Here is a 16,051-nt window from a genome sequence, read left to right on the forward strand (position 1 = left end):
TATCTGAAAATGAGACCTTTATTCAGTAACCGCTGCAATGTTTGACATTAAAGTTAGCTGTTCTAAACAGTACAGTGCAAAAAAAAACTCATTTGCATTCATACTTGAGGGCAGTCAAGAAGTAAATACAATCATCATATTCTTCAATGAGAAGGACAGCTGGAGGATCTGACCAATCAGAGCACAGTATGTGACTAACATGATTAGAACATTAAAGGCCACTGACAGACTGGACAGAATTCATGTTCATGTACATTAACATTGGTAAAGACACTCACACCTGTACAAACACTCACACAGCATATAAACAGCATATAAACTGTAATTTCAAAATGTATTGTTGGCTTGCAGTTGAAATGTTATGCAGACAGTATAAAATAAGTTAATTCAGATGTGTTTATTCTAGTAAGTGTGTACATTGTTATCTTCATCATCAGCTGTAAGTAAACATGGACCACAGTTATATTGATGATGGCAGCAAGTGGACAGAACATTTCAGAATCACTCAACGCCACCACAGCTCCTCACTGGCACATTTGTGTCCATACAAGTGGTGGGAGGGGCTACTGCCCTTTCCTGACTGGCTGATTGGCTGTGAGAAGCAGAGAGGTTCTCAAAGCCTGGCAAAAAAATACAGGCTGCTGGCTGTGCTTTTTCTTTAAAACATGAAGGAGACGCAGACAGAGAAAGATGATGAGGCAATAAGGCAGAGAGGCAGAGCTGAGCCCATCACACGAGATCTCACAAATCTAGAAGACAAAGATCTTGTCTCTCTGGACGGTGTCAAGGTCATCATCCATGGTGAGGAGGACCTATGAAGGAACGAGGGAGGAGAGGTGTTAGAACACAGGATGGATTCCTATTCCAACAATATCTTTAGGTTTTCTATTTAAAATATCACATTTTTAAACTATCAGGTAGCCCCAAGTATTGACTGTTATTCACATTCATTGTTTAATGAATATTAAGCTAATAACTGTGTGCAGCATGTATATATATACACACACAAATATAATCATACCAGGAAGGATCCAAACATGGCGATGGACGACAGGAAGTGCCAAATGTCATGGTCGTCAAAGAATGAAAGTAGGATGCAGTCCCTGTTGTGCTCACGAGACTCTGCTGGAGTTTTCTGTATCAGCAGAGTGAATCACACACAGTCAGCTCAAGTCACGTTATGCAGAAATTCAAGAAATTTTCTTTCCACTTTTCTGTGCAACTCTAAGTGCACATGTGTGCGTTACTCACCTGCCAAGTGCTGAGACCCTGGAAGAAGAAGTACAGTGCAAAGCCCCACACCACAGCTGTGAACAGAATACACACCAAAGCCAGACACTGGATTCTCTCCCCGCTCCGCAGCTAGGCACACACAGAAAACAGAGCTTTAGATACACAGAACATTACTGCTCTTTGATAAATCTAAAAGCTACTTAAAATCATGGATGCCCGCATATATACATATACATACACACACCTTCATAATGATGTAAAAGGCAAAGTAGAGCAGCAAGTTGCAGATGGCAATGGCCAACAGGTAGGAGGCAAAGTCATTAGGCCTCTCTATGAGGCCGTAGGCAGCTCTGCAGAGGGGGAGCAGGAAAATGATGTCATCATTTAATCCTGCATTGTACATTATAGTGAATTTTGTCTCTGTTTTTTACAAGTTAAAAAAAAAAAAAACAACATTGTTTACTTACAAAGACCAGTTGACTATGTTCCCCATTACAAGCAGAACCATCCGGTCCTGTCACACAGAAAAAGAGGAAAAAATGATTCACAAGCAGGTGATCCAGATTTGTGAGTATAGGACACAGAGACTCATTTAATACAATACTCACAATATACATAGGTCCACTGCACTGTCTGATGCAGTCTGTGTAGATGACATACACAATCCTGCGCAGCACCCCGGAGTCTGACACATGGACAAAGCAGTCAAACACCACTCCAAAACGTGCAGTTCAAATCTATGGCACCCAGGCAGTAAATGTCAAGTTCACCCTTTAAAATAACTTGTGCACTACAAACTACGTGAAATTTTATAAAACAGCTTACAGTTAAACTGCATGGCTGCACATGAAAAGGTTTCTAGCTGTGATCTTACCCAACCTCCACCGGCCCATGTAGTAGAGCTGTGTGCTGAGAAGCAGAGTGGCCAGAATGTGGATCACTGAGAAAACGATCCAGAACACCATGTTTCCTCTCCCAAATACCTGCAAACAGACCGTCACAGACATCAGGAAATATCTATGTGTGTTTTTGTGTGTATTAAATGTCCTCATCTATCACGTGATCTGCGTGTGTGTGTGTGTGTGTGCATACCACTCCCAGCACAGAAAAGAAGATGACAACAGCCAGGCAGGCATAGGCAGTGTAAGCACTTGCGTTAATGTCTGGGTGTCTCTTTTGATACAGCTTCAACATACACAGTCCAGCAATCATATACATGAAGGAGGTGTCTGCAAAGAAAGACACAGTTTACAGTCACATCTACCTGTAATTCCAGCCATCTCAAATGGTCAAAGATTAAGAAGGAAGTCACTGCAGATTTTTGTCACTGAGTAACACTTCAGATTTATTGTGAACTGGAAATTACCTGGGACCCTGGGATGCATTTAGACCTGATTTATGTAGAGATTGTACTGTATTGTGGTTGCTATGTGGTAAGATCCATGATTAAATTTAATTAAAAGAAGAAAATCTGATTCTGTAGTTTTAAATAATGTACATCATGTCAAAAAAGCAAAGGATGCACACTAGTGTAGGTTAAAAACTATTGATACATCGGAGTACCGCAATACTGTGTTTTGTGTTACTGTGTCTCCCAAAAATGCTGTAATCATTTTTAAGTAATAGTTTACCTGCAAATATTTGTGAACTGAAACCAATACATCAACTTGCTTACAGTTTCTGAATATATTCAATTCCAGCAGTAACACAATCGGTCTTACCAAACTGGAAGTTGGTGTAGTTGGGACAGACGTGATAGCAGGCACTGAGCAAGCCTTCCATCATCAGAGCCGTGCCCATGGCATAAAACAGGCCAAAGTGCTTTGGGATACCACATTCCTTTGGGGTGGAAGAAAGAAAAACTGAACTGACAACTTCATAGACTCTATCTATATAATAAGCTATCTGACAGCAGCATGTCTAAACAATAACATGACACTTATGTTCACATTTTGGATCGCTAACAATCATGATTTAATCTAGGAATAGATTTTGCCGTACATCTGTCTGTGCGTATGCGTCTTACCAGTGCGTTTAGATCATTGCGGACGAGGGCACGATTGTGGACGATATCTCTTTTGAGGACGATCAGGAGGAAGAGGAGTCCCAGCAACACGTAACCGAGGTTACTGAGGATGTTGTTGAACGAGCTGCGTATGACAAGAGCTGAGAGTCAGTCGTGACATCACAATCTGTTCGCCATGCTGTGGTTGTAATATCATGTTGGGGCACAGCAAACACATGCCAAGCACACACCTGAGGGCTCCCAGGGGGTGGGCACACAGGAAGTTGTAGAAGCAGATGTCCTGGTTTCCTGTAACATTGACCACCTGAAGAACAGAGAGTCAGCTAAACATTAGTGTGTTGACTTATATTCACAATATTTCTCAATCATATATCACAGTGGATTTCTCAGTGTACCGTCTGATAGGTGATGACCAGCTGGATGACTGGCAGCGCATAAAACACAGCAATAGTCGCAATGTTCCTGAAGGGAAAAGAATCATTAGACTTGTGAATGATGATGACAGGCTGACTAGAAGCCGCCATTATATCATATCTTCCTGTAACAAATGAACAATAATAATATCATCTCTATTAATGTAACTGTTCTGACTAGCTTAGTTTTACAGCACTGTATACTACGATAAGTGCAGAACATACGTAGAATTTCAGCTCAAAACAGTTAAGGATTTGTGGATCCTGTGGATTTGACTTGGACTGGGATGTAAAGGAATCAAGTAGTAGTTGCTTCTACTCTTCAACAGCTTTTGTCATTAATCAGGTGTCCTCACCAGAAGTAGATTTGGTATTTCTTGCTGAGGATCCTTTTGTCTTTGCGAGCCAAGTCAGACACACATAGAAATTTCTGTAATAATGAGAGGATATTATCATAAGAAAGGGTGACATTTATATATCATGACAGAGTGACTTAGTCCTAACTGCTATGATCCCTCCCCCCCGCCCAAAAAAAAAAAAAAAAGAAGAGAGGGGGCACACCTTGGTGCGGACAATGTTTTTGTCTGAGTCAATGTCGTCCAGTGTGTCGTAGTCATCCTCCTCCACAGAGCTCAGAGACTCCTGCCTGCTTCGTCCAACACTGTCCAATGATCGCTCTGATAGAGGGAGGGAAGAGAGGAGAGAAGGAGGTCACCACCAATAAATACAAATATTCAATGTCATCAGATCAGGAATGCAAGTCTCACTGATGTATGATTCATATAGTTCTGACTGGTTTGGTGTAAATCTCAGAAATGGTTTGGCCAATTACACGGCTGTGTGTCATCAGTGCGGATGGCTATGTGGGGTCCTTATGAACAAAGACACAGAAAACCTGTGATGGACCACAGCTGCTTGCAGACAGTGAACTGCAGACTGAGGAGACATACTGCAAAGTGACAGACATGGGCCAGAAAAACGTTTGTGTGTTTATGTTTGTTTGTCCATACCCATGTATCCATAGTTGTTGTCAGTTGATGTAGCGCTGTCAGTGATAGCCTCTGAACTGAGCGGGCTGCCATTATCAGCTGGAGAAGAGGAAGAGGAGGACAAAAAACAGCTATTTAATTCCATCTCTACGTGAATAAAGACATCAGCAAAATCAGAAGGGTGCAAAACCCACCAAAGGAGCCATATTCATACGATGAGGCTGGAGTCTTGCCTGTGGAGACATGCACATTTAAAACTCCCACCTGACCATGTGTAAAAAAAAAATGTATGTACATTAACTAACACCACTACATCCATTACTGGTTAGTATTCTAATACTGCATATTAAAGCGCCACAGCAGCTGAATTGTCAGTACATAAACACAGAGAGGTGAAGAGGCAGAATGGTGCAGAGGCTTATTTAATGTGATGAGTGGTGACTGCTGCAGTGAAAAGTCAAGTCATGCCAGCGCACAGTGCGGAGAATAGGTACAAATACACACTGAGACACTGAGAGGTAGTCTTGGACTGAAGAACCACATAAGCAGTATAAATATTCATGTCAGTGATTATCTGATGTATATTTTCATGGAACTACTTCTGTTTCGTACTGTTGTTGGTCTGTCATGTCACTAGCACTGCTGAGTATAATGATGTGTGTTTCTTCAGCCAACAAACTGCATACCTGTGAGGACAATACCACCGTCACTAGTCGTCATGTGTATCTGTACCTCTACGATGCAAGCCACAAAAGCTTAACCAATTTAATGGAACAGTACAATGTTTATGTTACTACACACTACAACTTATTTTCTATGGTTGCTGGCAAGACAGTTACAGAATGTCAGCTAATGCATGCAGAGCATCTGCAGACAAGCAATACGGTGTGAGGGAGTTCAGTAAGTGCAAGACTGGAGTAACTGTGTTGTTATACCATCTCCATTCTTCCCAAGCAGAGAGGCTGAACCACACATTAGCATGAGGGAGAGAGAGCATAAGACACATGTTCAGTATACACAGACATGTTAAAGTCTATATGAAAAGCTTAACAGTTCAATGATTAATACAAAGCATGTTAAGTGTAGTTTAACATTGTATTTATACTATGGTATCCACTCTACAGTACAGGTTCATGACATCAAGGAAATGGTATGTGCTGCACACCCTCTGACGAGCCTCTAATAGGCCAGTCCATCACATCTAGTTGCTGGGTTACCTGTCTCAGCAGGCGACATGTCAGCAGGATTGTGAAACACCTCTCTCTTCTTATTCATTCTGCAGCAAGAGAGAGGAAAACATGCAAATTCAAATCAGTCTGCATTCACTGATGCAGTTGTTCAAATCTACATTCTCTGATTAGAGATCCAAACCCATGGGTGGAACTGAGACCAAATATACATGCACACTTATGAACATTGTGAACTTCCATTTAATAATTTTCTGGTCTTTTACCAAATTTAACAAGACGAAATCCACTGAATCCTCTGGGCCTTTTTTCTGGGCCTTCTTTTTTTTTTGTTTTTACAGGATCTTGTAAGTGCAAACAGCTTATTTTTAGCAAAATTTTAAATGAGACGTGTGGAAAAAAGTGAGTTTGCCAAACATGTCTAGTTCAATAGCTGTCAGAAATTTGAATATGTGACAGTAGTAACTTTTGTTTTTATAGTTTCGGGCTACTACAAATTGAGAAATTTTGGCAATTTTTGAATGACAGCAGGCCTTTCAAACCTGCTAGTGGGGTTTTCAGATTCTGAGGGTTAAAGTCAATTAAACTGTCTCTGAAATTTTAACAACTGTAATGAGGACTGTCTGTGGCTACAAGGTAGATACCGGGGGAGATGTTTGTATCACTACAAAGAAAAGACTCATATATGCAAATATCTCAGCAGTGAAACAACTAACTGTTGCTTTAGTTGTGGAGAAAAATGTAAAATCTTACTGCTTGTTCTCCAGACAGGCTACCAGAAAGGTGAGCAAGTAGAAGAAGAGGAAGATACCCAGACAGAACAGCATGCCCATCACGTACACCTCCGCTGCAGAGAGAGAATACAGATGTACTTACTGTAAGCATAGTCATGTACTGATACCGCATGATGCTGACTACACTGTATAATGGAACGATTTAGCATCAACATTTACAGCTTACAATCTGGAAAGAACATAACTTTTATTCACTAGTTTTAATTTAACAGTGTTTTTCCACCGTTACATGGTATATTTTGCTGACATATACCAAAAGTGCTGAAACTGAAGTGACAAAAACACAAATCTGATTTTTAATCAGGACACCTGTTGTGTACAACAAATATATATGAGTTATGGGGTTGGGCAATCATTTTCAGCTTCATATCATCCAGTCTTATCTACTATATAATATCATGATGCAATATCAATATCAATATCAATATCATGAGCAGGCATATGGAGGATGGAAATGCAGGGTGCCAAGAGAGCAAGTGCAAACTGGTTGGCTGAGCATGCGGACATGCATCTACAAATACACAGTAGGGAATATATTTTAAAGATAACATCACATTTATAACATTTTTAAGTTTTATGACATCTTAGGTTTGAGGGTACATTATTTTAAAATGATATTATATATCATTTTAAATTTTATATTATTTTATATTTTATATATACTGTATATATATAATCATATATATGATCGCCAAGTGGAACAAGCCTAATGTGTTGTCCTTCAGTCTGAGTAGTTCATATTTGTAAACGAGTGACTTACAGTTGATAGCTGGGGAGACCACCACATCGAGGACCTTGGTGCGGTTACCAGCGTCGATCAGCTCATCAGGAAGAAGAGGATAGAAGCGCAGCGGGCCTCCGCATGCCTCATCCTCTGTTTTTACAACTACCACCACATAGAAACTGTTGCTAGGAAAATCTTTCCTCTAAATGACAGAAAGACACATGAGAAGATATGATATGTCTCTGTTTGTGTGTTTTCGGAGGGGGTCTATACTGTGAGCTTTGTCAGAAACATGTCATGTGTCAAACACGACCTGCACAGTGATTGCACCCTTTTTGGTCATAGTCTGGTACATCCCAATGAAGGCCACATTGTTGTCAAGGTCATAGACAGGGCACTGAAAGGAAAGAGAGAGAGACAGATGGACATATGATGTTAATAATATATGATAATAGTATATTAAATGATTAAAGGCAAAAGGGAAAGAACAGGATTCAAAAACAGTAATATTTAGAAAAAAACAAAGGGAGTAAAATTTCAGCTAAATCTTTTCAGAGTGTCAAAAAAAATTATAACATTTCCTTTGCATTGCACTGACATTGTTGCAATCAACTCAACTATGTCTTTGTGTGGCCCGAGAGTGCTACTGCATGCTGACCACAATGCCAGGGGCCACTTGAGGACAGCAGCCAGCTGCTTTGGGTTAGGCTTAGGGGTTATGGACAGTGAGTGAGTATACCTGGATGTCCTGGACGGACATAACGGAGCAGGGAAAGGCCATGTCTGAGCTGACCTTGACAATCACAGTGTCCACCCCATCTGGGAAGACATACTTGAAATACTGAGAGAAAGGGCAAGAGAAAGAAAAGATAAGGAGTCAAGGAGGGGAGTAATTAGGGGAGATTAGAAAACAAAGACTGAGACAAATTCAAGCTTTTTACTGTTTCCAGTCTTTCTTCGCTATCTCATATACTGTATGTATGAGGATGTGACCATTTTCACACCAATGAACACAAAATGATGAAACAAAACTAGATAAAATGAAATACCATGTAGCAACTACGACTAGCTTGATGGACTACAAGGTTTATCAGAAAGGCACTACAAGAGACCAAAATGAAAACACAAATTTATCCTCTCACCCTGTTTGCAGTCTACATTTATGTAACTAAACTTACTTGTTGAAAAGGAGTACTGAGTGTTCCAACTACAGACATACAAAGTTGTTGTACATCAATATATTCTGTACCTGAGGTTGGGATGGTGATGCGGTGAAGCTGAATTTCTTATCTGTCCTGTAAAGCAAGGTGAAAACAACATGTCAAACATACCACTGAGTCACTAATTCGTTCTTACAAACCCTGAAATGGATAGCAAATACATTAATCTGAGAATTCGGGCAGGTATTGCGTAGCGTGATTATATCAAATCTATCACTCACTGCAGGGTGAAGCTTTCAACACGGCTGACCCTGAGCTGGTAGTTTGTACCCTGGCTGGACAGGGTGGACACATCCACAAAGAAGTATTGGGTCTCGGAGGCAGCCCGAGTCGGAGGCTGGCACAGTGTCCGACCCACATGATCGTACGGGTACTTCCTCTGGTAGCTGGAGATAGAGGTAAACAGAAGGAAGAAACAGAGACAGAGAGAATGTGAAGTTGACAAACAGAGAAAGAAAAGCAAAAGTAGTTCACATTCAAATGGAGCTAAAATGATTATTTGTTGTAAATGAATTGTATCTAATCTTACTCTATCTGTTAACTTACTTCTTTTGCATTGGATAGCATAGGTAGACACTTTAAAATGACAAAATCAAACCAATAGATGGACATGTTAAACGATGATGAGGGACAGGGATTGCTGTGTCAGGATCAGATGACCTAACTAGATGAGGGCTCTTCAATACGCTATAAACAAAACCAATAAAAACCCAGCTGCAGAAAATGTTGCTGAATGCATGCAGCACAGGCAAATACACAGAAGTAGATTTTCATTTTTAGAAAGCATGTGACAGAAACAACGTAGAACAGAAGTAACTACACTCTGATGATTTTGTCATAACTCTTCTGCAGTAAGCTGAGCTTCCCTAATCTGAACTGTTGAAACTCAGAGGAGGAAGTAAAAGTCCAGGGTCCATCAGTTCTTGACTGGAACTAGCCACGAGATAACAAGACTATGATGAGGTCATTTTGCAGATGCACAACCACAGAGACTACTTCAGAGTGTGGGAGAACAGACCACATTGCAAATGGGCTATTGGCCAATACCTAATAACCAGCTGAACTTCTAACCTGTTATGAAACCCCACCTGATTAAGAGCAGTTACAAAAGCTGTGTGCCCTAAAACCAATGAGAGGCAACATATATTAAAAATTGTACATTTTGTAATTTTACCACCCATAATGTAAAATAACAGATAAAATTAATGTTAACTCTATCCAGGGAAGAAATTATGACTGCAATTCAAGCAAATTTCTAGATGCGACCATTACATCTCCAAATGACCAATGAATTCAGACATTATTTGAATTCAGCACCTCCTAGAATAAATCTGACTTTGGGTATCAGATCTAAAAATCATCTAAATCCATCACATCTACAGATGATTCTACAATAGGCACAACACTGACAGATTTCATTCTTTTATACAGCAAGTACGTACACATGCAGCTTTCCACAGCAAACGAGAAAATCAGCTTCAGCGCATGACCTGAAGTCATTAGAGTTTACAATCTTGGGACAAACAGCAGCTACAGCCAGACACTCCCCAGGAGGAACCTTAAACAATTACTTAGTTACTGTAGTTAGTTAAACAAATACAAAGGCCCAGTACAGGAGCAGTGGACACTTGCCATACACGGCACTTAGAATTTATTTGGTCGGTTTAGGTATTGCGAGAAAATATCATGACACACAGCTTGATCTGTACCTACAGCTAATGTGTTCCCCTTTCTTTCCATTCTCCATGGAGGAGTGTGCACATCAAATGCCGTTTGATATCCAGCATTTGAATGTGTAATTGTGCAATTCAATATATTTAAAACACAGAACATGAATCATTCATATATGATCGGTATTTATCGTATGTGACCCTATTCATGCTACTCGAAAAGAGACAGCTGTGACACATACTCATATACATACAGGCTAATATGCTGTGTAACAGCAAATCATGCACAATCACATGTTATGTTCTCTCTGTAATCTTAGGAAACAGTGAAAATACCGTTGGGATGTGAGGAGTTCAGGTAGGACACAATCTACATGAGTTTCTTTTCAGCTGATTAGTACGGATACTCACAGGCCTCTTAGTATGAGAGGGACTTGAAAAGACAGGACAGCCTGCTTCTGCCGCACCACAAACAGGATAGGACTCTCCAAACCCTGTGACAACACATCCACAGACACACGCACTCCCTCCGTCTGAAACACCCGAAAAAGAGAAGAAACATCATATTATATCAACATCACTTAATAGCATTTAGAGGAGAACTACTACATTGACTATATAAACTCACCTTATTCCTGGAGACGGTGTGATTGAAAGCATACATGGTTTGGTTTTCACTAGTAACCGTGTCATTATAGGTGACATCAAATTCTGCATCTTTCTGGACCACATTTTTGGTCCCCCCCGCTGCTTCGCTGCCGCAAGTAAACTGGGTCACACATAACCAAAACAGGGCTGCCAATCCTGATCGGATCCAAAACGGAGTCGGTCCAGAGTTGTTTTTATGTCGCGATTTCCAGCAACTCCTTAACACCATTTTGTATGAGACCGTTTTCCTACACTGGCAACGGACCTACCCAACGTTGTTTTAGCCTATGCGGCAATACTAATAACAACTCCACCCCATTCGGCTACAGTTACTCGGATAACAACTTGACTAGCTTAACTGTGCCAATTCCAGCTATGACCGACGGTAACAGCAGTTGCTAAATGACTAAAGCTGAAGAGGCAGTGGCGAGTTTACATTAGCTACAGACGGGTCCATTCTCTTTTAGACATTCGTAACAAATTCAAAGCTACCAATTGTGCAACCACTGACAGCAAGATCACAGCGACACCCTGTTCCTTTATCTGAAACGCAAAAGCCTTGCAGAATGTTAGCTAGTTGTGCTAAAGCTAGCACCGTAAGATAGCTTCATGTTTTTATAACGCTGTCGGTTCCAACGTCGCGGAACGTGTGAAAACATAAAACAGCACCAAGTATTTTTCCAAGTCTATCCAATGTAATCGCCTGTCACGGTCTGTGCTCACGGCGTCGTGGCATTGTGCAAGTATTTCTCGTGGGGGAGATGAAGAGATTGAGTGTTTACATTGTGAATTATTTTTGCCATTAGCGCCCCCACACGCTCAGACAGTAAACAACCAGTAGTGCGACGTCATGACGTCACTGGTCTGCACTCTTCCAATCAGATAAGAGATAAGATAAGATAATAACTTTATTGATCCCGCAGGAAATTGTTGTGCCAGGGTTGTAGTACAAAGAGGCAAACGAAAGTGTCAAGTAGTCACACAAAAAATAAAATAACAGAATAATATAAAAATAACTGAGTACTATAAAAAAAATAATAATAAGAGTATTGTTGAAGCACACTTGCTTCCCCGAGTAGGTTGACATTTGCATACAGCAGGTCCAGTGTTTTAATCAAATAAGCCGTATGATGTACGGAATTATGTATTTGATATGATCTTGTACCTAATGTACCTTATGGCTTATATGGGGGAAGAGTATATTTCCTGCATAACTCAGTTCTTTCACAAAGTTTGGACTAAGCTTTTGTATGATACTTTTTACCTCTGTGTGGTAAGTAGACATGTATCATCTCCCAGTTTGCAGGATATCTTACACAGGCACTCTCTTTATCATGAAAACGTCTGGAGAGATTTAGTGCAAATCAACTGAATAAACAGTGAATTGATGTCAATATCTAACAGATTACCTATTTCCAGAGTACATTTCCCCCAAATGTTCATTTTCACACAGACTTTGGTTAGGTCAGTTATCTCTATATAACTCAGTATTATTTGTGTAATAGCATGGATCAGAGAGTGATCTATGCCTTATGTACACTGTTGCCTCCAGTTACTATTCAAGAACAGAACACACAACAGATTATATATGGTAACTTTGTTGTATTTTGCTTATAGCCCTTGAAACCAACTAGTGCCCCTAAGTTAATTGCATTCGAGACTTCAAGCACTTCCTGAACCTGGGATCTATGTGTGTCAAATGGTCTATTTCAACAAAAATTTATTTAAGAATATGAACAAACATGTTTCCCCAGGACTAGATTTTGACATAGGACCAATTTACAAACTTGTGCCTTAAGTTTAGATTGCAGGCATGCAGGGCCTGCTTTATGACATATACCTCAGCTGGACACTGGAACTCAGTGTTGCTGCCTGCTTTGCCCTATTGGCAATCCAGTTGTGAGTAACAGGATGCAGGAACTCCTCTCTACCATGGAGTGGTGCTGTCTACAACCTATAGAATAGAATAAGACCATTGAATCACAGCTCTCTTAGAAAAGAGCCACAGAAAGTCTACAGAACAGGTTAGAGTAAATATGACAGTATAGCAACTATTACATTTTCAGGTTTTTCACTGATGTAAGTGTACTGAATTACTTATTGCTAGTGCCAGTGTTTTGGCTGCATTTATAACTTCAGCATGTATTGTGTTTTTATTCTTTTATTCTTCTACAAGACAAGGTCTCAAAACGTTATAATAATAATAATAATAATAGTTATTATTATTGTTGTTGTTATTATTAGCATTGTTGCTGTTGTTGTTGTTGTTGTGAAGATGAGCTTATCTCTTTTACAGTCTGATGATCAGGAGCACATACAGCTAAGCACAAAATATGTGTGTTCTCTGTTTCTGCACATGAAAAATATATATATACAATTACAGTGTTCTAAAATGTCTTCTGTGGCACACTTCTTTTGATCAAGGCTACCAATCAGATTTTGATTTATGTTTCAGTTTAAATAATTATATATATATATATATTTAAAGCAGTTTCTTCTAGCTACCATGCAAAGTGATCCAGGGACTCCTATCAATGTCTACTATACAGGACACACTTCTTCACACTGGATTTTGGTACCTCTTTGATTTTAATACTAATGATACTAATTTGGGAATTAATAATACACTAATAGTAGTTAGTATTAGTAGTAGTTTCTGTAAAATTTAAGGAATTACACTAGACCAATTAAGTGTACGTTTTTAATCTTAATCTTCAATTTTCTGAGTAAGGATGAAGATATCAAAGAAAAAAACTGTATTGTGACATTGAAACAGCAATTAACTAACTGTCAACTGCCAACACTGAATGAAACTGTATATGTGCATGAATCTCATACATTGGAATGATTTATCTTTACCTTCTCGTGGTATTGCAGGTTCGACTGCCAAACACAGTAAACGTACCTTTGTGTAAATATTAATAACATCAGTTATGTGCATTCGAACACTTCGATGTCATTGCAGTGTTAGATACCTTTAAAACGCTATAAAGCTCTTCGATCTTACACAGTGCAGCAGGGAATCACTGAATCATGGGAACCACAGCGATAATGCGCACTTCTTTGTCGCCAAGGCAACCACAATACGTTTCTGTGGATGAAGTCATTTGTTACGCTGATCGTTACCATGGTTACAACCTAGAGAGGGCGCTGCGGAGGAGCGTTCCACGTAAAATGACGCAGGGCGGGGGCGTGCCCGAGATGCGCGCTGCGCAAGGCTGCTTGTTGTTCCCGCAGAGAGGCGAGAAGATGGCGGCCGTGTCAAGCGGAGGTGCTGCTGGGTCCACTGCGGCCGGGATTACGCACTCTGCCCGACCGACCCACGCAGGCATGGGCTCCCAGAACCGAGCCCAGCCATCCTCCGGGATCAGCCACTCCAGTCGTACCAGCACGGCCACTGGGTGCATCACCAATCCTGGCCACACTTCGGCCACCAGGCCCCCCCCAGCCCGAGTGGGCCACTACGAAATCGAGCGGACCATCGGCAAGGGAAATTTCGCGGTTGTCAAACTAGCCACACACATCATTACCAAAGCAAAGGTAAGACGACTGGTGTCCGAGCACTAGAACAGAACAATTACAAGTTGTCATTGTTTTATTTCAAGCCTTTTCGACCATGTACTCAGGATGACGCTGGGGCCTTCAGGCTCTGGAGACACAACGGCCAGCCCGCTTTGGTGACACCGCTGCTTGGTGTTTTGAGGGGGGGGATGTCCGTTCCCCACGGGGCATCACCTCTTAACTGTTAGGTACAAACACATTTCCACAAGATACTTACGATTTCACACAGTGAAGTAGTAGTATTTATATTTCAAAAACTAGAAAGGCCCGGGGTTCATGTGTGGCAACGCGCAGAGGACGGAGAGAAGGGTATTGACGAAGATGAAAAAGAGGAGACACCGAACCTTCCGACTGTAGTGGCTAGCTTAGCTTACTAGCTAATTAGCTGTTTAGCAATATACAAATAAATTACAGGGGGATACTGTCACACAACTTATAAAGTTTACAGCACCGTACTGGGTAACTTTAAATTAACAGTGAACTTCCAAAGCTGATAGGTCTAGGTGGCCCAAGTGTCGATAACTCTGTTTGAAATTGAACGTCAAAGGTCCAGCAAAAACTGGTTAAAGCCAACTATTGCAGAGCCTTATTTAGCTTTTAATTCAATTAGTTTGAAAGAAAATGATTTTTAAAGAAACAAAAAACTAAGTATGGGGAAACCTCGCGCCTTTCCTGTCAAATGGAACCATTTTGTCATGGAGTAACTTAACGAGTTGGTCAAAGCTGCATTTCAACTCACAACATTCGAAATTGCTATTACACTTGTGTACGTTAATTCTTTTGCGTATTGTTGGTGCCAGCAGTATAGTGATCGGTATACACACTCACTAACATACACATTTATCAACAAATGATCTTCATGCAAAACATCATCACACTTGATGAGTAGCTGTGTTGAATCGAGGTGTGCCACAATTCACTCCTGTGCTACAGATCTATTATTCTGATCTTGACATTTAACATTGGACCCAGACTCATTTTTTCATTAGTGTTTGAGTAAAACAGAAGGTTTGGAGCTTTCATGGCGGTTCTGGTGGAAGTTTGTAGTTTTCTTTTGTACTCACCTGTTGGATCATTTGCCACAGTGTTTCAAGGCTTTATTTGCCTGTGAGTGATCTTTTGCCACTCCCGATATGTTGGCTATGTCTTCATCTACTCAGAACCGTACTTGCTCTAAGATAAAAAAAAAAACTTCTTCTGATGTGACTGTTATGATCAGTATGCACATTCTTTATAATGGATGAAAGGTTGAACACTCATAAGAAATAGCAGGTGCTGGAAAAAACAAACAATTACAATTCATTCCTACAGAATTATAATTGTTTGTTTTTTAAGCCTGATGAAAAGCCCTTAATTCCGATGGCACAAATAAAGGTGTTTCAAGGCAGCTGAGTGTGCAGTTTTACCATTATGCCCTTGTTGACATACACACAGGCAGACAGACACGAGTCATTTGGGTGCTTAGTACCACGTAGCCCAGAGAACCTTCCATTTAGTGCCATGAGGCCAAAATAAACTTGTCAGTGAGTGCAATGTAGTGTTTTTCAACACTGCAGATGGTTTTTGAAGGACATTAACAGTGTTGA

The 16,051-nt window shown here is 40.5% G+C and overlaps 2 protein-coding genes across 5 annotated transcripts in view; one reads left to right on the forward strand and one right to left on the reverse strand.

Moving 5' to 3' along the window:
- Positions 1-4: 4 nt before the first annotated feature.
- sidt2 (SID1 transmembrane family, member 2) lies at positions 5-11,712 on the reverse strand. 2 transcript variants are annotated; one of them, XM_046388556.1, is made up of 26 exons: positions 10,885-11,712; positions 10,668-10,789; positions 8,808-8,972; positions 8,616-8,661; positions 8,106-8,207; positions 7,680-7,763; positions 7,403-7,568; positions 6,602-6,695; positions 5,879-5,937; positions 5,597-5,623; positions 4,856-4,894; positions 4,683-4,760; positions 4,234-4,349; positions 4,029-4,102; positions 3,655-3,721; positions 3,490-3,563; positions 3,260-3,383; positions 2,955-3,072; positions 2,326-2,462; positions 2,108-2,216; positions 1,842-1,918; positions 1,701-1,747; positions 1,478-1,583; positions 1,252-1,362; positions 1,022-1,135; positions 5-812 (listed from the first exon to the last, which is right to left on the reverse strand). In XM_046388556.1, exons 1-26 carry the CDS (start codon positions 11,131-11,133, stop codon positions 750-752), a joined length of 2,568 nt encoding a protein of 855 aa, XP_046244512.1. In that variant the 5' UTR covers positions 11,134-11,712; the 3' UTR covers positions 5-749. The 2 variants fall into 2 exon arrangements, with proteins under 2 accessions (XP_046244512.1, XP_046244513.1); XM_046388557.1 differs by lacking the exon at positions 5,597-5,623.
- Positions 11,713-14,084: 2,372 nt separating this feature from the next.
- Positions 14,085-16,051, forward strand: part of sik3 (SIK family kinase 3) — a 30,880-nt gene continuing 28,913 nt past the window's right edge. For all 3 annotated transcript variants that reach the window (XM_046388558.1, XM_046388560.1, XM_046388559.1), the window contains exon 1: positions 14,085-14,444. In XM_046388558.1, the coding sequence (XP_046244514.1) occupies positions 14,106-14,444 (339 nt within the window). In that variant the 5' untranslated portion in view covers positions 14,085-14,105. The remainder of the gene's footprint in view (positions 14,445-16,051) is intronic.

This window comes from Scatophagus argus, chromosome 5 (genome assembly GCF_020382885.2).
Source record: "Scatophagus argus isolate fScaArg1 chromosome 5, fScaArg1.pri, whole genome shotgun sequence".
Classification (NCBI taxonomy): Eukaryota; Metazoa; Chordata; class Actinopteri; family Scatophagidae; genus Scatophagus; species Scatophagus argus.